The sequence below is a fragment of the Gouania willdenowi genome, chromosome 9, assembly GCF_900634775.1.
Source record: "Gouania willdenowi chromosome 9, fGouWil2.1, whole genome shotgun sequence".
Classification (NCBI taxonomy): domain Eukaryota; kingdom Metazoa; phylum Chordata; class Actinopteri; order Blenniiformes; family Gobiesocidae; genus Gouania; species Gouania willdenowi.
Genome location: NC_041052.1, coordinates 11,808,044 through 11,832,818, shown reverse-complemented (window position 1 = coordinate 11,832,818; position 24,775 = coordinate 11,808,044). Strand labels below are relative to the sequence as shown.

Sequence of the window (24,775 nt, the reverse complement as noted above, 5' to 3'; positions counted from 1 at the left end):
TTTCCCAGCCTTTTTTGGATCGTGACCCCATTTTGATATCAAGAATTTCTGGTGACCCCAAAGACATTTTTCATTCCAGAATTAGTTTTTGATCATGTTTGATTCATGCATTTTAGTTGAACTAGATTCACAAAGTGAAAGTTCAGAATTACAGTTATTTAACAGTGTGTGTTGTTTTAATCTAATAAGAAAAAGAATATATTTACAAAAATTAAAAATCTATCTTAATTTTTCAGAAATTTCAGTTGATCCCAATTAAACTCTACATGGGGTTCCGACTCCAAGGTTGAAAAACACTGATTTAGTGGCTCCTGAATAGATTTATTTCCTTAGTTTTTATCATTTCAGGTCAAATCACGCCTGGAGTGGGACAAAGACTGATCATTTATTTGTTGATTTTCATCTTTCTCTCAAGTACCCCCTGTAGTGCCATTGCTTACCCCCATTTGAGAAACACTGGTCAAGAAAAATATTAATTAACTTTCAAGATCACTTTTCATTTTAAATAAATTACTGTACTTATGTCTTATGTGTCACACTGTTTGATAAAATAATGTGGCACAAAACATTACAAAGCATAAAGCTAAGTTTTTTTCAGTTTAGATGTATCTACTATTGTGTGCCTTATTACTACGAAATTTGCTTAAAACTTTAATAAACCCATATTCAAGATGTTGTGCAAAGCAACCAAGTTTAAATAATTGCAGCTTCTTTATATAGAATAATAGGCTATTTGTCGCAATGAATCATGGGAGGACTGCGGTCACCGTACGCTCTCTGGTGACGTACAGTGACTGCTGGATTGCAGTTAGCGTTTAAACTCTCGCGAAATTAACCAAATGAGTCTGTTAAAATGTTACTGTGCAGCTGTTTCCGGTTCAAATGAGAACTCCACCGTGTCACTGGACAGATTTTTCCATATACCGACTAAGGAACTCGTTAATTTGCTCGGTGAGTTGAGCACATAGCCAGGTGGTGCTAACCGCAGCTAACCCCGGTGCTTGACTGACAGACAGCCGCACTCCGGGTCGCATGAAGCGGGTTTGACCGGAGACGAGGATGGCTGAGCGGGAGGTGCTGTCTGGAGATCACGGAGTAGTGCCTTTGCACTCGGGGCTCTCTCAAAGTCATGGGAGAGAACATTCATCAGACGAAAACGGACACACGGACAGTCCAGATGAGACTCTATCTCCGACCTCGGTGATTTACTTTAAAGAGGCGTTAAACTCGTCCAATGTGCTTTTCGGGAAGGCTAACTCTCCGTCCCCTGCTCCCCCCGGACACTACAACTTCAAGATCGAGAAAATCGAGTCCAAACGGCGAAGTAAGTGTCTGTATTCTGTGTTTGACTTCCAGCTTGTGTCTGCTGATACCAGGGACTTGGTGTTGCTAGTGAGTTAGCTGCTAAGTTCCTCTAAAGAAAACTTCCTCCATTAAAACAACCAACCCAGCTAAAGCTGACTGTGGGACAAATCCCAATGAGCCCAGCGTCAGATTGACTGTCAGTCATATAATACCTCAATCACACTTTACTGTTTGGCATCTCGGTGTTTTGAGTTAAATTAATCAATTGGACAATAACTCACTGTCTCATCAAGTGGTGGTAAACATGATGGCCGCGGGCCAACTCAGGCTGGAATCAGCGATCGTATTGGAAAGTGAACAATAAACAAAAACAACTTCCAAACAATGTTTAGATGTGCTGGAATGTTATTGTTTTTATTTTGGAGAATGCATAAAAAAAGTCACTGTTGATTTTTAGCCTAATATTACATTTTGTCAAATGTAGTTTTGTAAAAGATATGTAGACAGCAAGGACTGTGAGAATACTATTATAACTTAGTTGTTATTGTCAAATCAATTTGGATGTGATTCAGATCAATATACTGGTTCTGGATTCATGAGCAGGATTTACATACCAGTTCTCTCTTTGCCTTGTTTGATTTATTTTCATTTTTTTTATTATTATTATTATTATTATTATTATTGTTATTATTATTATTATTATTATTATTATTATTATTATTTCCTCATTGTGAGATACATTGCTGTTGTGTTCATGTTCGAAATAAAAAATAAATTAAATTAAATCAAATCACTGGCAAAAATTCAAATTTTTCATATTTGGGGATGCATTCATAATTGACTGATCTTTATTAAATTTGACTTAGTTATGCTGGGTTTGTGCCTCAATTACTCCGATTGTGCATTTCATCACAATTTTTACTAAAAACTAGGGATGCCCATAAATTTCGACCTACTGCGTTGTTTTAAAAGAAGGTGTAAATTTTTTCCAAGCCTTTAAATTAGGAATTATCATGGTTCCATGATCAGGATCACTGATCCAGATAACTGTAAATATATTTTTGACTTATCAATTCTTTGCAGGACAAAAACAAATCTCAATCTCAAGGAGACAAATTTTCAGTTTTGCATTATCGTTATTAATCAGAATCTTTTATTCACATTTGTCCTAAACTCCTAATTCAAAACTAAATTGATTCAATTATTTAATATGTATTTTGTGGGCACTTTTTGATAATGACAAAATGGCATACAGAACATAAATATCATGTTAATTAAATATTAACTTTTTTTTTTAGTTTTTAAGCAAACAATCACTCTTTTCATATCTAAAGGCAATAATGAATGTTCATTTAGCATCTTTTATTAGAAAACGCAGTTGCTGATATTCCATTGTTGTTTTATTTCCAGATGATAACATCAGTTGAGTTAGTCACAGTGACTCAAAGCTTTATCACTTCTCCTTCTTTGCTTCCCATTAGCAATGTAAAACACACAAAAAAGGATCTGTGTGGAAACCATGGTCTAGAAGAGTTTTGTAAAGTGTAATAAACGGTTTGTTTTTGCTTCTTTTATTATTAGTTTGTGAACTTTTTTGCAGATATTGCGATTTTTGGTCTCAGTAGTCTAAGTAGAGCTCAGTAATTTAGTTACACAGTCCAATGTTGACTTATTTACTTTTAGGTGTGAAGATCATTAGCTGTAGTTTGTTGTAATTTTAGCCGTATAGCAGAATTTATTAACAGGAACCGCCCAGTTATGTTGATCTAATATGTGGATCACTTCTTCTTACACTTTTCCAGCATATAGCTGGATTCTCTTTAAGTGTGCTGGTACTTGTTTCATTATTGCAAATTAAAATAATAATTTCATTGTTTGCGTATATATACATATATTGTCTTTGTTGTGTGATTATTAGGTATTTTTCCCTCACACCGGGAAAGTATTAATGTTGCCAAGAGGTGCATGTTTTCCCACTTTTTTTTTCTTTTTTTTTCAAAACCTTTTCTGCTTTTTCACTAAAATGTGCAGGAAGATCTTCACAGAATTTTCGTCACTGTTTGTTGAAGGAAGCAATATTGTTTACTGGAATATTGCACTATAATGGTGTCACTGGTAAAAAAAAGACCCTATTTTTTGTTTACAGAAAGCACTATTGGAGATATTTATTTGTTTACATTGGTATGTTGACACTTATTTACAGAAATGTTGCACTAAAATAGTGTCACTGTTCATAGGACACTTTCAATTTATTGTCATTCAGAGATATAAAATAAAAATTGTATTTTTTCACTTAATCTTTTTTTTTTCTCGTTATGTCATAGGTTATCGTAGATCGATTTCTGACTAATATATCAATAATTGCAGTATCGTCATATCGTGAGATAATCGTTATCGTGAGTTTTGTATCACGTATTGCGAGGTTCCCAACCCTACTCTCAGCATGGCAGGGATCACTACAAACTGCAACTTTAACTCCTTGAACAAGCCTATATTCTGAGTGAACTCATCCTTTTAGTAACTCCGTAAGTTGATCATTTAAACCGTAAAAGTGCTGTAAACATAAGCTGTCACTCTGCTCCGTAGACAGACAGACACACACACACACAGTTGCGTTCGGTGTGAACGCACCCTGAGCCTTACATCATATTTTTTAATTAGTTACGGCTGTAATACCATATACCGTGGTAAAATAGGGAGGCAGTATAACGGTATCAAAATTTGGATTCCGCCCAAGCCTAACAGGTACATGTAAACTTTACCCCACACATACACAAACAAGTACAGTTTGCCAATGGGGATCTTTTCATACAAGTGCGAATATTCCTATGTTTATAGTTTTATTCCATTTTATTATTATTTATTGTTCATTCATCATCATTTATTTACTTAATTGAATCAGGACATTATATATTATTCAATGTGTCAGCAAACAGCGTCAAAATAAATATGCCAGAGTTGGAACAATAGCTAAATTTCATCAGTTGTCCTAAGGCAGGTAAACGTGACATAACGTACAGTTGAACAATAACATTTAACATACAGTTAAGCAACATGGCACAATGAGACAAAATTTAAAATGTCTGACGACAGAAAATATGATTCCACTGGGGGTGTGTATTGCCTGGCATCTGGCGATACGATTCGTCGTGTGCCAATACATAGGTCACGATACGATGCGATATATCCCGATATTAAAGTATAAGGCGATTATTGCAATTTATTTATATATACTGTATGACTTAAGAAACAACTAATCTGTACACCTTCATGAGAACATTATGTATGAAATATGTTTTATGGGCATATTTTACACTCAAAACATTGGCTTTAACATGCCATGTGCCAACAACTTAAAAAAAAATAATAAAAAAATATCTGCCTTTGGCTTTTAAAGCAACTTTGACTTTAGTGCAACATGACTTTAGTGGCACTTAACTGAGGTATATGCCTAGAACAACAAATAAATTCAGAAAGTTAGTACTTTCTTTTTAGATTTTTTTGAAAAACACAGCTGGGCAAGAAAAAAAGAAATCTATATGGATGCATTTTGAAGCGATCCGAGAATCGAGCGATGTAATATCGCGATATATCGCCGAATCGATTGTTTTTCTGTTTTCCATAATTTTGTGCCTCTGATAGATATTAATTACACAGTATATACATTATTTATTGTTTTTTGTAATTGCTTTCAAAATGTATTTTTTTGTTGTTTTTTTACATTTTGAAAAGTTGTAAATCTCTACGTTGACCTCGGCTTCATTGTTTGTGTAATTGAAAGACGGCTGAGTTTCCCTATGAGATGACTAAGGCTGTGTTGGTGCTGTTGCTGTTTAAAGGACCAGTAACTCCTCTGCTGCATCATTAGCTTAGCTTGGTTACTCCGGGGATCCCCCCCGCCCCCTCCCCTTTCTTCTCTTTTTTTGAGCGCATGCACCATCGGCCCACGTGATTCTTGTTGCTGTACCCACAGCTCTGCTGCTACTGCTGTCAGCCATCTTGGTCGACACCCTCTCAGTGCACACTCTGCTGCTGCACAGGCAGTCCAATCACAGAGTAGTGGGGGTGCGGATCTTACCAAAGGAGGCCTTGGATTGTCATTTTCCCAGTGTAGTGTTTGCTTCTTTTCTTTTGCATCTCAAATCCTCCCTTCCCACCAACACCTCCCATCCATCCTCCTCCCCCCCTCCCACAAAAAGGATAACAAGAGGTTGGAGGAGAGAAAGGGAGGGCAGCGTTTCTCCAGACTGGCACTTTGAGCAAAGAGAAGAGGATGCAGGCATAAAGAGAACCAGAAAGCTTTTTTTCTCTGCTTTGGGCCTTCCTCGTCTAAGCATTTTTGTTCTTCTTCTTGCTGGTTTTTCTTTCTCTCCTTTTACTGGACCAGAAGCTGTTGGGCCTTCTCCTCCTTTTTTTATTTGCCTGTGTCAGTTTGTGCCTGGACAAAGCTGAGTCATCATGTCTGATCTGACGCCTCAGAGCGAAACGCCAACCCCCACTACAGACAAGCTCACCCAGGCCGCCCGAGAGACCATTTATCTCTGCAACTTTCGTGTGTCTGTGGATGGCGAATGGCTTTGCCTCCGCGAGCTCAATGATATCTCTCTCACCCCAGACCCGGAGCCTGCCCATGAAGGTAACTGTTGCTATGTAAACATTTGGATCCCAGAGACAGGGCGTGGTGGGATTACGTGCCATCTTTAACTGCAAACTGGCATGTTGGGTCATGTTATTGTGGATTTCCGGTGATTTGGTTCCATGTTTGAAGGTATCATGGGAGCATGACGTAAAGTGTAATTAAGGCACCCATTGGCATTGAGGCTACCAGGAAGTGCTTCAATTCACTTTGCAAAGGGTATTCCTTCAAATCTCATCATAGTTTGGTTTTACAACACATTAGTCTATAATGAGAATACCCAAGGAATTATTTTAATTGTGATTCTGTTTCATTCAGGGTCCCCACGGGCATGAAATTCCTGGAAAAGTTATGGAATCTGAAATAATTATTTTCCCCTTTTGAAAAGTCATGGAAAACGTTTTGGAAATATAGCCTATTTTATTTTAATATTTAAAATACATTAAACCCCAGAAACGTAAAGCGTTATCTCCAAGTGAAAGTGCTGCCGGCAGCATCATTGAGCGAAAATCGCGAGATCTCACAAATTCACTCTCCAGGTTTGCACGCTGCTGAAATGAGCCTGGGAGCATCAGTGGTTGGAATGGTATATCAAACTTTTAGAAATGCCTGGAAAATGTGCATTCAATGCATCGTGGCTGGCAAATGTGATATACCAACAATGGCTGAAGAGAGGAGAGAACTCTGGCCGTGCTGGATGTAAACTGTCTATTGTAATTAATCTTATAAATAAACATGGGAGCACTTAGTTAGTTGTTGTTTAATATTACATTCAATAGCTGATGCATCATTATTTAACAACTATTGCAAAATAAGTGTCAAAGGTAATTGCGCCGTTGTACGATGCTATGATATACACTTCTGATCAAAATTTTAAGACCATTAAATTGCAAGAATTTACATTTTTCTAAGTAGAGCTTCAAAATGCAAAAAGAAGAAAGGGGAGCGGGACAAGAACAAAGAAGAGTCTGCAGTTTATTCCAAACAATAGGACTGTACGATTTTGACTAAAAACCTAATTGAGATTGTTTTGGACCAATATTGCAATTCGATTTGCGATTTTTATATCTGATACATACATTGATACATATTTGCTAAAATGATGAGTGAAGGAAGTCATGTCACTTGTATACTGTCAAACAACATATACTTGCTCAAATTGCCCCACATTAGAGCAAAACACATGAATTTACTTTTAAAAATATCTGATTTTATGTGGACAGCGCCCTCTTCTGGAGTAATCAGAGCATCTGTCTAAAAACTTTAGGATCTGCTTTATGGAAAAGTATAAGTACCCATAAAAGCTACTCAGTTACAGTAAAGTGAATACTTACTTACACCTCTGTATATCATGTTTTAAATATGTTTATCCTAAGCACAGCAAGAGCCAAGATGAGTGAAAAATATTGGTGAATGAGTTTTCTTATTGTTGTTCTAAATGGCTTTTTCCCCCATTATTACTGTATGCACAACTTTTAGTTTTCTTTCATAATAAATCATGTATTGCTAATCTATGCTTGTTGTCTTGTCCTGTGTTTTCTTTTAATATCAGCCGTCTGTGTCTGGTGCCAGTTGTTAAATCATGACCCATCTCAGCACAAATAAAACTATTGAAGATCCGTCTCCTCTTTTCGTCTAGATCCCAAGGATCCGATCGCCATTGAAAGACTTAACTTGATGAACATGGCCAAGCTGAGCATCAAGGGCCTGATTGAGTCGGCGCTCAACCTGGGACGCACGCTTGACTCCGACTATGCACCTCTGCAGCAGTTCTTTGTGGTCATGGAGCACTGCCTCAAACACGGCTTGAAAAGTACGTCACGCACACTTCATATTGATTCGTTCCGGAGTTCTTCCAATCGTGACGAAATCTCTTCAAGCTCAACTCAAAGAAAGTTTGAAGCTACTAAAGTGCAATGTCTACTGTTTTAATCTGTCACTAAAAAGAATGTGCTTTAGTGGGATTGACTTTTCATTGTATTTTTTGCTAATTGAATTATAAAAAGTACACCCCAGGTCTCTGAATAAGGGAAATGTATTTATTAAAATTAGAATTTGCTAAATTTTTAAAAAAGGGAGTCCTAAATGTCCATCTGTCTGTCATCAGCTAAGAAGACGTTTTTGGGGCAGAACAAATCCTTCTGGGGGGCTTTGGAGCTGGTGGAGAAGTTAACTCCTGAAGCAGGAGAGATCACTGCAAGCGTCAAAGACCTGCCGGGCCTCAAGTGAGTCCAACACAAAGTTACTATAAACGGCTGAAGTGGTCCTAACAATATGATCAGTAAAAATGTCATCTGTCAAATAGGTCTGGGTAATATTCTGAGATTTAAGATATATCGAAACGAGAAATATATATTTTGGCGATATAAAAAGTTTCAATATGATATACAGTATTTTTATTTTATAGCTTATTTTGTATTAAGATACTTGTTTTAGGATTTGCTGCTTTCACTACTTGTCAGAACAGCATGAAAAGCACAGCTAAATGGATTGCTGAATCCCAAAAGTGAGACATATTGTGCAGCTGTTTATAAATGTGCCTGTGTGGCGTTTTGCATCAGAAAATGTAACCCTTTCCAGTAAGGCGTAATTAAGTTAAAATAAAAAATATCAAGATTTATATTGTATATCACCATTTTGATAAAAAATGTCAAGATATGAATTTTGTGTGCATCTCCAAGGACAAGCTTGGATAATAAATAAAGCAGATAAGCTGTTCTTCATCAATAACTTCAATGCACTTTGTGTTTTAACATGAAAACATATTTAATTTGACTCTCTTTCTGCAGCCCAGTCAGTTATAGGCCTGTACAATATTATTTAAAAAATGAGTCGGGTTAAGTTTAAAAAAAAAAAAAAAAAAAAAAAAAAAAAAAAAAATTTTATATTGTGCATTGTTTAAATGTCAGTGCTAAATAAATATTTTTCATTGATTTATTCTTTGAAACATTAATATTAATTTATGCAATTGAAATGTTTTCATTTAACGAGGTTGGTACACATTCAGAGCCATAAATGCAAAGTCGCTAATAATTAATAATAACAATTTATTTTGGTTTTCGGCCTTGGTTTTATCGTTTTTGGTTTTGGCCAAGAACTTTATTTCAGTGCATCGATCCCATACCAGAGCTTGGTAATACAAGCTTTTCAATCAGTGGGATATTATATTATTTAGATTTTTGGTATCAAGTCTAGCATTTGGTTAGTTTTTTTTTTCCTTAGTTTTTTTACAATTTTTTTTTTTTTTTTTTTTTTTTGAAGTATTTTAAATCCACTTTTTTCCCAGAACCCCCTTGGGAAGAGGGCGTGCCTGGTTACGACTAGCCTTAATGCAAAAGAAGCTTTCTGACTACATGAAGACGATCATCAACAGGAAGGACCTTCTCGCGTGAGTTTGTTTTACCACTTGGTTTCTTTCAATATTCATAGTGCAGAAAAGGTGTGTGACACTTGTGTTTGTGCAGTGAGTTTTATGAGGCCAATGCGTTGATGATGGAGGAGGAGGGCGCCGTCATCGCCGGACTGCTTGTCGGACTAAATGTCATCGATGCCAATTTGTGTATGAAGGGAGAAGACCTGGACTCACAGGTACTTCAGCTCAAACACAACCAACTGTTGAAGAGCACATGGACAATAGGAAATCATTTACGTGTTGGTTGCTGACCGCTACTCTTTTTACATCATTCTGTGTTTGCTGTTGTCATTGATTTTTTTTTTTTTTTTCCTGTCGCTGTCTGATCACTTTATCAGGTGGGGGTGATTGATTTCTCAATGTACCTCAAGGACGGTGGACATAGTAGTAAGAGCGCAGAGGGGTGGGTTTTTCTTCTCTTTTTTGGTCCCTCTCTCTTCTTATCACAATGAAAGTTTTTTTTTTTTTTTTGCATCATGAGATACACACTTTAATTCCTAAGTTTAAGGCGGCATACACTGTGTGATTTTTGGCCCGTTTTGAGCCGATTTTTGACTCGTACGTTTATTTTTGGGATCGGGCCGACTCTGCTAAATCATGTGTCGTGCATCGTGTAGAACACATGGGGTCAAGAGAAGCGATAAACACCTCATGACCAGCTCCCAATCAGCAAATTAAGCAGTGCCACGGACCGGCTCACCTTAAACTCTCACACTGCGCATGCGTGAACACCGTTGGACCGCTGTAAAATTGACGGACCGTACTGCCCACGTCTTTCCAGTCAGTTCCTGGATCATCACATCGCCTCCTTTTCTTTTTTAAAGCTCTTTTTGCTGAGATTTACGAGCATCTCTCCACTTCCAGGTTCTTCTTCTTCTGTTGTAATGGCGATGCTTCAGAGTTCTTCTTCTTTTTATAATTTGTACGTTGCATTTCCGGAAACAAGACCTCAACATGTTGTGTATGGACAGGTCGTGTCAGAGTGTCGGTCCGTATAGTGTGATAACATGAATCGTGAGCTGCGCGCATTCTGATTCTGCTAGATAGACCTTTTTCACGACCACCGGAAGTAGCACCTCCTGGTGCCGATTAACTTCCTGTTATGCGGGTCAAAGGGAAAATTTCTCTTATTTTTTCAACAGCATTGCTCAACTTGCCAACTTTTTTGTTCGCTGATGCAGAGGTAATCACAGCGGCGAATACCCGAACAAATAATCTTGATAAGGGGTATAAGTTCTTCCATGAAGAATATATCCACAGCTATCAAGATAAGAAAAAAAGTAGCTTTGTGAACTAACCGCTATCTACAAGTATAAACATTGTAATAAAGAAACCTAATTTAGTATGCTAAAATATTCTTAATGTTTAAAGAGAGGCATGTTATAGACCTTTAAATGATATTTTAACATTCTGATATTCGTTTCTTATTTACCTGTGGGCGGATGTGCCGTAGCAGCTCCATAGCTTTAGCATAGCTTGCTTACTGTGAGAGGACAAGCTGCCACAACAATTGAAAAAATTGCACAGTGTCTGCCCGCCTTTAGTGAGTGTGTTTTAAAGCTTATGATTTATTACAAATATTGGTTGATTGACAGTAATACGCAGCCATGCCATCCTTACACCCTTGCAAATTATATGAATCTGACAAACTTTTCATTGCTTCTCCTTCAGTGATGGACAGATTACAGCAATTCTAGACCAGAAGAATTATGTGGAGGAGCTCAACAGACATTTAAGGTTTGTCCAGTGAGGTTAGTTGCCAGTTTTTCTTTAGTGATCACATGTTTTAAAGGATTTCCATGTGTTTTTAGCGCATCTGTAAATAACCTGCAGGCCAAAGTGGATGCACTGGAAAAGTCCAACACAAAGTTAACAGAAGAGGTGAGTCTATTGTAGCTTAAGGAAGGCTGTTTGTGTTTTTTGTTTTTTTCCGCACTTTCCTCCAAAATGTCAAATAAATGACTAATACTTTAATACTTTGCTTTCCTTTTTTCTCCCCAGCTTGCAGTTGCTAATAACAGGATCATCACTTTACAAGAAGACGTGGAAAGAGTAAAGGAAGAGAGTTCATATCAGCTGGAGTCCAGGAAGGTGAGCCATGGATAGATATATTTGGGTTCAGTGATTACTGTTGCTATGAAGGCTGAAGAGGGCATAAAGCAATTATAGTTTTTAATTAAAAAGACTAGTTTACTGCTCATTTCTGGGTTCCCTTTAGGCAACCCGTAGCGAGTCGACAGCAGAAGGACAAACAATGGGCGAAACGCGTAAGCAGCTTAAAGAGGAAACTTTGCTCCGATTGGTGAGTTTCAGGTTCATCATTCATTGTAGAATGATACACAATAAAAGATAATTATTTTTAGAGCAGTTTTTGGTGTCTTGTGATGAAAACTAAAATGTATTATTTCCTCTTAAAATGCAAATAAAGACTTCATTGGACACCTAAACAATAGCTTTATTTTAATTTAATAACTTCTATTTTTTTCTTTTGTAATGTTGTTGATCACTTTGGAAAGATGTTCTTCATACTACGACGACACCATATTGAATGTGTCTGATGGGTGTTGTGCATGTTCTGTGGCTGTGTTACAACCAATGGAAGCCGATGTCTTTGCAGGACGTGGAGAAGGAGCTGGAGGTGCAAATCGGGATGAAGCAAGAGATGGAGCTTTCTATGAAAATGCTGGAAAAGGACATCTGTGAGAAGCAGGATGCCCTGGTGGAGCTCAGACAGCAGCTGGAGGACCTACGAGCCATGAACCAGCAGCTGAGCCACAAGTCACATGTGAGCTTCCCTTAATATTCTCACATTGGACCTAAAATGACCTTTTTTAAGAGAAAAGACATTAAAGTATAACAATTTTATTTATTCTGTCACAACAAGCAAAAATGTGAGAGAAAAGTAGGTTGAAGAGCAGAAGACAATCTTTCAAAAACTATAACTCACCCTGATGCTCCTGCAGACAAAGATCTAATTTACAAGCGTTTCCTCCTGTTCTGGAGGACGATTAGATCAGATAACCACCTGTTGTTTCTTTCTTTAGACTTCAGATGCTAGTTCCAAACAGAAGAGTGAAGTCATTGTTCGACTGGAGGAGAAAATTAACCAGATGTCAGGAACCATCAAACAGCTGGAGACCAGGTAAGTTTAAGTACTGGGATACAAAAGACTTTTATTCTGACGTCAGTTGTCATGTTCCCAATTTTTAGTTTTTATGCTTTTTTTATGTAATGCTAAAGATTGCAATGTTAAAATGTATTGCAGTTTGTTTTTTCCTAATATTTTGAAAGCAGTAGGGCACATTTATGTTAATTAAAAAGTGAAATATTTGGTTGTGATTTTAATTAATTTTTTTTATTTTTTATAATTTATAATTTTTTTGGCAACTTTTAAAAATTCCTTAAATTAATGGTCTCCAACGTACCGGTCCATGGACCACTGATTTAAAAAGAAATAGAGATTTTATTTGAATGAGTATTCTGGTATTTTATTTAGAAAATTGGCCGGTGTCACTTCCACGCGGAAGTGACGAATGCTCATTTGAAATGAATTAAAACTTCAGTGCCTCTAAATATCTTTTTGATGTTTTCTTCTCTCTTCCCACCCACTATTACATGTTTCCACTGCATGTGTGTGTGTATGTGTGTTTTTATTTATTTATTTGTTCATTATTTCATCAGTGAGAAGGACTTGGTGAAGCAGGCCAGAAGCCTGAGCTCAGCTGCTGAGAAGCTGCTGCAGTAAAACAAATAGTGTGCTACCTGCCTATATTAAACTTACCAAAACTGAGGAGCGCACCTTTCTGTATGCGTTCCTATGATGATTAAAAACATTTTTGAGGAAAAAAAAATGTCCTAAACCCTGACCACCAAAGCATCAGCTCATAGTATAGGCTGAATGGGCTTTGATTTCTCCTGTCAGTCAGATGTGTTCAGCAAGCCATCTTTGCTGTTTGGTTTTATTTCCTATAAGAAACTCATTTAAGCTTTTTGGTCATTGGTTTAGGAGTCAAACTGTGGATTAATGTGCTTTCTAATGATAAAACATGTTAGGAGAAAGCTCATCTGCTTTGGTGTTGTTCCAAACTCTTCTTTACCAGTTTGATCGAACGGGGACGGAACAAAAAAAGTAAAAACAACTCTGAAGTAGGGCTGGGCAATATGGACCAAAACTCATATCTCAATATTTTTTTCTCAAAAAGGTGATCTACGATATAAACCTTGATATTTTTATTTCAACTAAAATCAGACCAGAAAAATAATTCTGGATTAAAGGTTCTGATTCAAAATGCCATACAGGCACATTTATTAACAAACAGTGGCACAACATGTGCCACTTTTTGCTTTTTCATGTATTAGGGACAGCACGTGTGTGTGAGTTTTGTAGTCTGGCTTGTTTAAGGGAAGTTCTGGGTTAGGAGGCACTCAGAAATTCATCAAACTGTGCTTTTAATGCTGTTCTGAGAAGTAGCAAAAGCAGCAACTCCTAAAACAAGTATTTTAATACAAAATAAGCTATAAAAAAATCGATATAAGCGATATTATAATTTTCTGTATGGCCATAATAGAAAACTTGATATATTGCCCAGCTCTACTCTGAGATTCCAATTGTATGTGAACATAACAATGGTGTCAACTGTAGAAATCCTTAGGTGAATAAATCCATGAACAAACACGGCCTGCTTCATCTTCCTTTATTGTTCCTTTGTTTGTTCAGTCTGCTTTTCATTTGACCATTTTTTGTTAACCCACTCACTCCCACACCAGATGCAAGCAGTCAGAGAGGGAACGCGATCAGGCTCTCGAGGCCAACCGGCTCTTCAAACATGAGTTTGGAGACAAAATTGAGAGCTTGCAGTTGGAGGCGGAGAAGCTGCACAAACACAGGTAATACAGGTCACTTCAGGGTCACGTTCAGATGTAACATGAACGACAACACACAAATTTGATTTCTCCAAAGAAATAGGTGGTTTAGCATTCAAAGCGATACCCAATGTTATAGTCCAACACAGTGAAGTCCATTCAAAGCTGTCAGCCTTTGATCTTGTTCCTTTCAGGTTTCATCTGGAACAGGAGTTGAGAAAAGAGCGTGAAAGAAGAAACGAGCATCTGGCCAACGCACCAAGCAAACTATCAACTTCTCCTCAAAAGGATCAGATGAATCCAGCGAGCAGACCTAAAGTAAGTCTGCACATCTTTGATAAGCTCAGCGTAAAGTACATTTAGCATGCAAAGAAGCATTGAAAGTCGTTTTGGTCTGATAAATTCTTAAAGGAATGATGAGAGTTCCTATTCTGGCAAAAAAAAATAATGATGCAGAAAAAGCATGAGCCAATATTTTGGCTTAACTGTTTCTCTTTTTTGTTTTAGCCTCTCATGGAACCAGTTGATGCTGAACATGGGCAATTAACTACTGGTCCACAGGATGAAAGCAGCCTGAGCTTCAGCTGGTAAATACCATCTATACAGTTATAGAATAACACATGCATACTCGTTGTCATGTACAGAGAAGGTGCAATTCTAACCATGTTAACCATCTAAATTAGGTGCATGCGGGGTGCGCGCAGGCTCGGTGCAAAACAACCGGAGAACTGCATTGTACTAGCATAGGCACGCGATTGAAACACTTTTGTTTTTCGTATTAAAACAACACACTGCCATCGTCTTGCTTGTTGATTGCACTAATAGGAGTACCAACAATCCAGGACTTAAATTTTACAACATACCGGCTGGTCGTCACCCTTTTCAGAAGAATAGACGAGACTTATTGTTGCGTGCTATCAAACAGAGGCTGACATATCTGACACACACACACAGACGGAGAGACGGAGCTCTGAAACATTCCGGATAAAGTAAAACTCTTTATGATAGAAATAAACAGCATAAAGTTGCCAAATAACCACGTTATGTTTGTTCAGAAACGATCGTGTCAACGTACACTGGAGCGGACGGATCGCTATCTCAGTCTGGATCCAGTAAAAAGTGACCACAAAAAGCTGTAAATGGACTGATATGCAGACGTGGGACAGTGAGGAGGAGACTTAATGTAGAGATGGAAACTCATCAATTGAAACTTATCAGAATACGCAGAAATACACGGAAACCTTCGTTAACAGGAGTATAATAGCCCGCCCACCTGCCTGTTCATAACAAGTAGTTATAAGCATCTGGAGACTTAATTCTTTTAGGTTTTCTTTTGTGTATACACTGGGTTTTTCTATCAGATATGTATAAATGTCTGGCCAGGAGCATACATTGGATGACCACTCGTTTTCCGGAATGCTGCATGAGTTTCCTAAATAAGCAGTCCTCTGGTGACAAGCTTTCTACATACTTAGAACTATTTTAGAGCCTTAGCAGCGGTTCATTCATTGCCATTTTTCAAGCGTCACATATGTAAACAACATGGTTTCTGCACCGAGTATGTGCGCGCACGTCAGTCACTTGTCTCATGGTAGTCCCCATTGAAATGGGTCTATTGCTGGGTGTAAAAATGCCCGATCGTGTGCCTGTCGGGAAAAGTGGGTTTTGGAGTAGGGGAACATCCACACATTCTAAAACATCAGAGAAGATGCTGAAACGACCCTGAAACCTAAGGCACACTGATAAACACAACTTCATGAAAATACTGTGAATATGTTTGCTCGGGGGAAATCGCCTGCCGATAGGGTCCTAGGGTTAAGGAAAGTAATTATTTTATTACTTTTTTTTACCTTTTCTTTTTTAGGCCTTTGTCACATCAGGATGATAATGAGGAGGTAAGTTGTCGTTTTCTGACTTTCTTACTATGCATTGGTCAACTACAGCTACTTAAAGGGAAATAGATTACCTGTGTCCAGTGAGTTTTCGACTTGTTTAGCTCCTCAACGCTCAATAGTTTTACTAAATATTATGACTTGTTTTTATGTGTAAGTTAATCGGTTTCTTAGTTTTAAAGTTGCAAAATAGTTTGTATCACATTGCCAAGTATATCTACATTATTTATCACCTGGGATGCTGTGGTACAAAGTTTAGTTTGTGTCGTCATGGTAGAAATACACTGAGTTTGTATATCTATTATTTATTTATTTTTGTTTAGGAGGATTCCTCTGTGGACATCAGTGAGCCCTCAGTGTGTACGATATGTGAGGAGAGCGACTCCCTCCTCAGGACGAAGGTACATCAATAATACACTAACATTTACTGAACTAACATCTTTGTAGCATTTTCATTTCTTTCTTTTGGTTGTACACAAGTGTTTAGACTTAATTAAAATCAGGAGTAATGAGTAAAGTCTTATTAATGTAATGAGTAGATTATTTAAAATCCATATTTGGTTTGAACCACTAGTTTGTGCCTGTTCTGATTGGATTGCACTACACTGCTTGGCAACTTTCACGTTACTTTCATTGCTTTGGGTTTCGTTGGCTGACTCCTGTGTCTGCAATTCTCTTTGTTGTGTCTTTAAAAGAGCTTGAAGAGCAAATCTTGAAACCTGCGTCTGCTTATCTGGGAGGCCTTTGCTGATGCAGCATAACTACCTTGTGTCTTGTTGCCATGATAAGTATTGTCATGGTGTAATACATGTGACATGAAACATCCACGAACTCACCTTGACAGCATTATCTGTTCCTCATCCTAAACACTAATTCTCTTACAAATGACTATTCAAATATTAGTAATGCTGGTGAAAATGTACTAAAATAATATATTTGATTTGAATTCTTTGGTCTGCTTGCTTGCGTGAATAATATTTTGATAGCAGTCCTAATTTAATGCATTAACTAAAACATTTTTCCCCTTAGCAGAATTATTTTATTATTAAATGACAAAATAACACCATGTTGAATAAAAATGAAGCTGTCATCTTTGTGATTTTATTTTTCTTATAACTAACAAAAATCTGGTTTTTACCAACTCACCCTTTTATAATCAGACCAGCTCTTCGTTCACTTACTTCCCGTTCCTCTGACAGAAACGGTGCAGGAACTGCAGCGGTGTTTTCTGCCAAAGCTGTGTGTCCAAAGAGCTGCCGTTACCGTCCTCCATCTTCCCAGAGACTGTGTGCTCAGCCTGCTACTCACTGTTACTGCAACAATACGCCTCTACGCCAACATGATCACACACACAGCTGGATAAGAGAATAAAGCACTTTTTCACTTTACCATGCACGTTTGTTTTTTAATTCCTTATTATAGGCTGCATGCAGCACTTATTTATCCTGTGTCTGATTGTATCAGGTTCACAAATGGAAGTGATAGTTAACATTAATATTATTTATTAACAATCACGTGTCAGGATGTTGATTTATTCTGTCTTGAGATTAGGGCTTAACGATTAATTGCATTTGCGATATTATCGCGATATCATAAAAAGCAATGTTCTAATTGCAAAGGCTGCAATTTAAATAATATATATATATTATTGTCCTGTTTTAAATTCAGAGAGTGTTTAAGAAGTGCAGTCCACATGTTTTATGAAATGTGAAGTTAGATATGTTGAAGAGGTAAAGCCACAGATTTATTTTGTTTATTGTTGCAATCTGTGCTTTAAAATTTATATTTATTTAAAGTTTAAATAAATCTCAAATAGTTTATTATGACACAGATTGATTTATTGAAAATCACATGACAAGAGGCCCTTGAAAAAATAATTGCATATTAAATAGCTATCGCAATAGTGAGGAAAAAAATTGCAAATCAATTTTTCTCCAAAATCGTTCAGCCCTACTTGTGATTCTTTTGACATTGATTGTATTGTCCGAATCATGCATAGTATGCTCTTGAGCCATAATTACTGTCATATCCCTCTAAGACAGTATTCTACTTTTTCTAAACACTTAAATACATAGGGCGACCGTGGCTCAGGTGGTAGTGGGTCTTCTGATCGAGAGGTTGGGGGTTCGATCCCAGTACCTGACTGTGTCGAAGTGTCCTTGGGCAAGACACTGAACCCTAAGTTGCTCCCAGTGGTCGACTAGCGCCTTGCATGGCAGTCCTGTCCCACTGGTGTGTGAATGTGAGAGTGATTGGGTGAATGAGCTGATATGTAAAGCGCTTTGAGACTGCTTCAGTGTGGTGATAAAGCGCTATATAAATCAAGTCCATTTACCAGTCCATTTAAATGCATTTACTTTCTTCAAAGTGGCAGAGCAAACTAAAAACCTCTTTTTACCCACACTTAAAATTGCTAAATATACAATGGGATTCCTATATACATATATATTTTTTAAGGAATAATTTTTAACAGCTGAAAAAAGTTTAATGTAGACATTTTTGTGAATTTGAGTTTTTGTCTGTATTTACAATGCTCAGTTTTTAAAGTTAAAAAAAAAAGGTGCCCAACACAACTTCCCCAAACTTAAATCCTCATTTATAGTTTTAGTTGTAAATTTAGATCTTTAAATTTTAAACAAAAAACACTTGATAAACTTCAAAAGTATTTAAATACATTAAAATATTTTCAATTTAGAGCCAATAAACTAGACTGCAACAATAGAATGTAGTCCGATTTATAAAGGTGAACTTCCTAAATTCTATTGACTGATCACTTAAAGATTACTGTTACCTTGTATTAGCATTTGTATTAAATTAACCAGTGAATTGATTCTACTTATCGCTTATTTATAATATTTTTCTCAGACCTGTGATTTGATACAGATTGTTTCAGTGAATTGAAATGAACTCTGGAGAGCGATGATTTTCAAACAATTTAACATTAATTGTTTTATAATACTTGAGTTTTACACTCGGTCCTTCATAGCTTTTTTTTTTTTTTTCAAACATGCATTGTAGTTTTTTCCTGTTCTAATTCCATCAGTAAGAAACAACAATGACAAATCTTCCCAATCCAAACAGTTTTACTCAATACATTTGTAGTACAAGCAGTGCAGCACATCTCCACACATATGGTTAATGAAAATAACTGAGGATAACATGCTGTTTGACACCAGTAGGAATTTATTGTTCTATTCTTGCGTAGGTAAAGAATTATCAGGATTTTCCATTTAGGTCTCAGAATTCACCTGGAGGAAAAAAAATTAAACAAGTGTTATTCTTGAGAAGATAAACTGCAGACTAGCATGCCTTGGACAACTTAACAGTAAAACACTGAGCTTAAATATTGTTAAAATGTATGTTTACATCAGCTTTAGATCTACATGCGTTTCAAATCCTTTCCTCTGCAGACTCCTGTTTAAAAATGATCTCAGACACTCACCTTCAGTTGTTCTCTGGCTCCGAGTTCAAGAACAGTTCAATATATCTCTGACCTAGAAACAGACACATTTGTAAACCAGAACATCAAAAGCAACAATGTGTTAACCCTGATAACAGATTTCTATAGAACAGTTCTCAGCATTCATTAAAACATCTTTCCTGTTCAAAATAATCTGACTCTCCTAAAAACCTGCCAGTCAGTGTTCCTACCGATGTTCATCCTGTCTCTGGACATGGCTGCCAACGCGTCCTGATGGCTTCTGAAGAAAACGTCAGCCTCTCCCTTCGGCCTCCCATTTGGACCATATTCAATCAAGATCTTAGAAATGACCAGAGGAAAGAAGAACTGCCAGAAGAGAAGAGAAAACACAGGTGAAAATTCAGAACAAAAACAGTGGGTTTTATTCAGTTACCTTTGCAATCTCTTCTCCAGAGACGTGGAAAGGAAGTCCTCTCATGTGGATGTAATGTTGTGGCACAGCTGAGCTCTGATGGGACACTGATGGATGAAGAACATTAGCTTAATGGTAATTAAAAATGAATTTTATTAATTTTTCTGTATGTACAAGTATTTTTTTTAAAGTAAGTAGTAGCTTTTGTGCTCACATCTACTTATTTGACTGCATTTGATTAGACTGATGGCCGCCTTATAGTAAGAAACATTTTAAATTAACATGAGTATTAATAAAAAAAACATTAGATTGAAAACAGGCCATATTTACCACAATAATATAAATATTTAGAAATAAATCTACAGGTTAGACTTTGTTTTTACATTTTTCTGACTATGTACACATTTACTTTGGAACAATAACACAAGTGTATCTGAAGTTATAAAAACTGCTGACCAGTTTGATGGTGCATCTGTGAGCCAGAGCTCGTCTGGAAAACCCGCTCAGAATAATCTGAATGTGTCCTCGTCCTCAAGAAGGCCTCAACCTCCCTTTGTCTGCTGGGAAAAACTTCAATGTACCTGCAAAAAGCATCACACATAAGGACAAAGTAGAGAGACTGTAGAGTGTGTGCCTGCAGCGTCTAACCTGCTCCCGATGAGCTCCCTATCTCTCAGCAGTGCTTTATCGGCAGCTTCTTGACTGGAAAACTGAACATAGGCCTCGCCGCTCTTCCGACCTTTAGCGTTTGTAACCATGACGATCCCGTTCTCTGCTATATCCAAACCTGAAACATACAATAAATTGAAAAATTTTGTTCAGAGTGATCAGAAAACCTCAAAGTTGATTATGAAACACAGATTTAGATACTTGTTGTAAAAAAAAAAAAAAAAAAAGACTACATTAAGACAAATGCTTCTGAACACCTTTGTGGAAATTAAAATGTAAACAAAAGGATAAAAAAAACAAAATATTCACCAGAAAAGAAATCAATGATGTCATCCTCAGTGCTACTGAATGGGATTCCTCTGAGCCTCACCACACCATCGTTTGCTTGTTGCTCCATGTCTCGTTTCAGGATGGCTTCAGCATCAATGTTTGTCACTTCAGAAACTGAGAGAAGAAAAAAACGGCTTGTGGATGTCGGTGAGGTTCATTGTTGACGGCAAGACGTAATTTGGCGTGAATTCACAGTCCAGTTGTTTTTAATTGTTGCACTTTAAAGTTCTTGCATTGAATAAATACAGAGAATAAGTTATTTTTGTTCTAACTAGTGATTGGAGCTAGTCAAATGTAAGCAGTTATAATCATTTACAAACAACACACCAGTGGTAAGAAACTGTAATTTCTTTGAATTATTCTGTACGCATGTGCTTCTGCTCTCAGATTAGCTGTTTCTATTATTATTTAAAAGATGCAAACCTTCTACATATCGTGGGCCGAGATACTGCCGGTGCTTTTCCAGAGCTTTGCTCACGTCCACCTCATGCTCCAGCTCAAGGAAAGCCTCCCCAGACGGCCTCCCCAGCCTGTCCACAGTCATGTGGATTCCCTTCACCCCATCACGGATCCTACAATCTGAAGAACAGAAACAGAATAGACTGAAATGACTTTTAGAAGTAAGAGTGTCAGTCAGATGGGTACAACACACACACACACACACCTGAGAAGAACTGCTCGATGTCCTGAACGGTACACGACCATGCCAGACCTTTCAGATGCACAATGTACACCTCTTTAGTCTGTGGTTCAGGAACAGAGTCATAGGCTGGCAGTGGGGGGTAATCATTTTCACTTGGTGCTCCTGTCTGCAAGAAGAGATATGGGGTCAAATCATGCCAAAACCTTAAACACACAAAAATGTTATTTAACGATTCACAAACAAAGCTAATGCATTTTGTTTTGCAATTTAAAAAAAAAAAAAAAACCTACCTATCAAATAAAATGCAGAACGTGGACAACTCAGCATCAATGTATGGACTTAACATAATTATAGCGTTCTAATGTTACGTCATTTTGTGTTTGCCGCAGGACAATAAAGTTAAGTTAAAAGTACAAAAAACAGGACATTTGTGTGCAGAAAATGGATCTCCAAGGTGCAATATGAGTGGCAAAAGTCACGTCACAGTTTTTTAAGTTAAAAAACAATTAGCCTAAAAAAATAATTCTAAAACAATAGAAAACTGTCACAACTTTTGATAATGAATGATTTAATTTGGAATTAGTTATTCTGAATTAAAAATCATGTATCCGTGGCCAGTGAAGCTAAAAGAACGTCACATTGAGAATGATTGCTCACAGTCACCTTCCACTCAGAAATATGAATTATGTTGAAACATAATGTGGCTAAAAATGTCTCCCCAGAGTGTCTGTTTTATGTCAGTTTATAATCTGATAATGTCTTGCATATATTAAGATATAAGTTTTAGATTATTTAAAGTTGTTCAAGGCATATTATTGCTTTGGTCATGAGTTTCCGTAAGCGCTCGGGCGTGCGTGTCCCTTTAAATGTTGTCTCCCCAAGGAATTGTGGGTCAGCATGATCTCGTCTCCTTTGGTAAAGGATGCATCAGTGTTTCCTAGGCTAAAAGAGGTAAAAAAAAAAAAAAAAGTAAGCATTGAGCCACTTTTTCTGAGCTTAAAGAGAATTTGGTTGCTCTTAAACATGGCCATCACTTTAACACTTCCAGGGGTGAAGGAAAAGTGGATAGAAAAGGAGATAGGAGCGACCAGAGCCGTATAGAGAGAATTGTGACAACAAAAGTCCAAAATGCTGGACCGTCACATGATTCATGTAAGACTGATGTTTGTCCCAGAAGGTAGTGGCGGGCCATTCGAATCCATTGATTTCTAGTGACATAACTGGGATTTTCTGTAATTTGTCATCAATAACTGCATTGATTGAAAATATTTATACAGTACATCGTCATATGTATGCGTATAAACAATATATGTTTATATAGTTCCATAAATGTTTTTTTTCTCGAACGTAAATGTGTATTAATGATTAATGTAAACAGCTACCTTACCTGCTTTTTTGACAAAGTTAAGGCCGTTATTGATTTGGTAAAAAAAAAAAAATTGTTAATATGTATTATATACAGTATGTATTGCTTTGAATTTTCTTTTGTCATTTTGTCTGTTTATGTGGTATTTCCTTATTTGTATGTGTTTTTGTTAGTGTGTGGGTGTGTGTTTTTAGTCATTTTCTGTGTATTTGATGTTTCCTTATTTTTCCATGTGTTTTTGGATTTATTTTCAGTGTATTTGTTTTTTTTTTTTTGTGAGTTTTTGGAATAATTTTCTGTTTGTTTTTATTGCGCGACTTTCTTTGAGTCACGTTGTCTGTATTTAACTGAACTTCATAATTAATGTCATCGTTTAGATTGTTCCATATTTCAACATCCTGAACTGAAATGCACCTTTCTTTTGTAACTGTTCTCAATTTCGTGTTTTTTAATGTCTGTATTATTCACTAAAGAAGCTAAATTATCTGCTCTTTTTGACGTAGGTAAGATCAACATTAACTTGGTTGAAAAATGTGTTAATATGTATCGCCTTGATTTTTCTTTAAAAAAAAAAAAAAGACTGACCTATATCGTGACCTTAACTTGTGAAATAGGGGCGCTGCGTACGGATAGCCACTGCCTAGATAATCAGGTGGTCTGTGGAAACTTTACTGCTTGCCACAAAGTGATGTTCAATTGGCCCTGGTGTTGCTTATTCACAAAATAATGTAATTAACAGTTTTGGAAGAAACGTCTCTAGTGGACGTAGCGTGTACGGTAATAATAAAGCCGGCTGTGTGGCCCCGCTTCACGGCCTCCAGCGGCACAGCCTCGGTCTCACCTTAGTGCAGAGGCCGCGCTGACTGCCTCCCACAGCGGGGTGGAACAGACAGCGTGTCCCGCTCAAAGAGGACCAGGACCGGACGATGCTCCTGGTTGTGTTGGAGGTCAGTAACGTTGACTTTCTGATGGTCACACAGCGCTGCAGAAGGGTAAACAGAGAGCGAGTTGGACGGGACATGACAGCCGATTACAGGGACGGTAACGTGGTAAAAACGGAAGTGTTTTCTTCAGTAGAAAAAGACGTCCGGTCCAAAGGAGGCGGATTGGTTCCTCAGCTCAGAGATCAGCGTTGGTGTGACCACCGGAGAAGAAGTATGAACGTGATACGGGAACCCACGTGGATCAATCAAGGACAGCCCAAGTGTAACATCAATGTTAAATGATAGTCGTCCGGTGTACTTTTCAAAATAAAGGCAAAAGCGCTTACTGTAAGAAATTGGATATGTACAAAATAATTAGATAAAAAAAAATACTGATCACTTTCATATGATGTGATCTTGTTGTGCTTTAAGAATATTTTTCACCCATTTAGATATCTGCCAAATGCTCAACAGTGAGTAAATTGTTCATTCAACACAAGCCAAATGTTTCATTACTAAGCTTGAAACGGAACGGGAAGCTGCATGTGTCTTCTTGACAGTGGATCACAGTTTATAACTTCCGCTACAAATCTTATCTTGTTTTGCGCACACTGCCTTCTAGAGGAAAGAAAGAATAAAAGAAAAACTAAACAATATTTAATTAGTAGGATAAAAAAGGAAACAAACAAACCAATGCATAAAAAGAAATAGATAAAAGAGAAAAAGAAAAAATAAAACATTTAGCTGGTAGGATAAATAAGGAAACACACCAATGCATAAAAAAAGAAATAGACAAATTATAGTGGCAATAGAAGTAGTAGTAGTAGTAGTAGTAGTAGTAGTAGTAGTAGTACGGACCGTAAAGAAACCTCAGGAAGCACATACAAACTGGGACTTAAACCC

The 24,775-nt window shown here is 37.2% G+C and overlaps 2 protein-coding genes across 6 annotated transcripts; one reads left to right on the top strand and one right to left on the bottom strand.

The window, feature by feature from the left end:
- The first annotated feature begins 762 nt into the window (after window positions 1–762).
- rufy3 (RUN and FYVE domain containing 3) lies at window positions 763–17,497 on the top strand. 5 transcript variants are annotated; one of them, XM_028457535.1, is made up of 18 exons: window positions 763–1,324; window positions 7,581–7,754; window positions 8,049–8,166; window positions 9,228–9,329; window positions 9,406–9,529; window positions 9,692–9,756; window positions 11,025–11,090; window positions 11,165–11,234; window positions 11,355–11,444; window positions 11,572–11,655; window positions 11,971–12,138; window positions 12,398–12,495; window positions 14,121–14,240; window positions 14,411–14,534; window positions 14,724–14,803; window positions 16,081–16,111; window positions 16,432–16,509; window positions 17,308–17,497. In XM_028457535.1, the coding sequence occupies exons 1-18, from the start codon at window positions 1,060–1,062 to the stop codon at window positions 17,449–17,451; spliced, it is 2,001 nt and encodes a 666-aa protein (XP_028313336.1). In that variant the 5' UTR covers window positions 763–1,059; the 3' UTR covers window positions 17,452–17,497. The 5 variants fall into 5 exon arrangements, with proteins under 5 accessions (XP_028313336.1, XP_028313339.1, XP_028313338.1 ...); XM_028457537.1 differs by having other exon boundaries at window positions 1,060–1,324; window positions 16,804–17,450; XM_028457536.1 differs by lacking the exon at window positions 763–1,324 and adding an exon at window positions 5,279–5,941.
- A 1,774-nt stretch (window positions 17,498–19,271) lies between these two features.
- grsf1 (G-rich RNA sequence binding factor 1) lies at window positions 19,272–24,162 on the bottom strand. The gene is made up of 10 exons (XM_028457452.1): window positions 23,791–24,162; window positions 21,605–21,749; window positions 21,364–21,519; window positions 20,920–21,054; window positions 20,590–20,728; window positions 20,398–20,522; window positions 19,963–20,048; window positions 19,760–19,895; window positions 19,551–19,602; window positions 19,272–19,356 (listed from the first exon to the last, which is right to left on the bottom strand). Exons 1-9 carry the CDS (start codon window positions 23,968–23,970, stop codon window positions 19,553–19,555), a joined length of 1,152 nt encoding a protein of 383 aa, XP_028313253.1. The 5' UTR covers window positions 23,971–24,162; the 3' UTR covers window positions 19,272–19,356; window positions 19,551–19,552.
- Window positions 24,163–24,775: the final 613 nt, after the last annotated feature.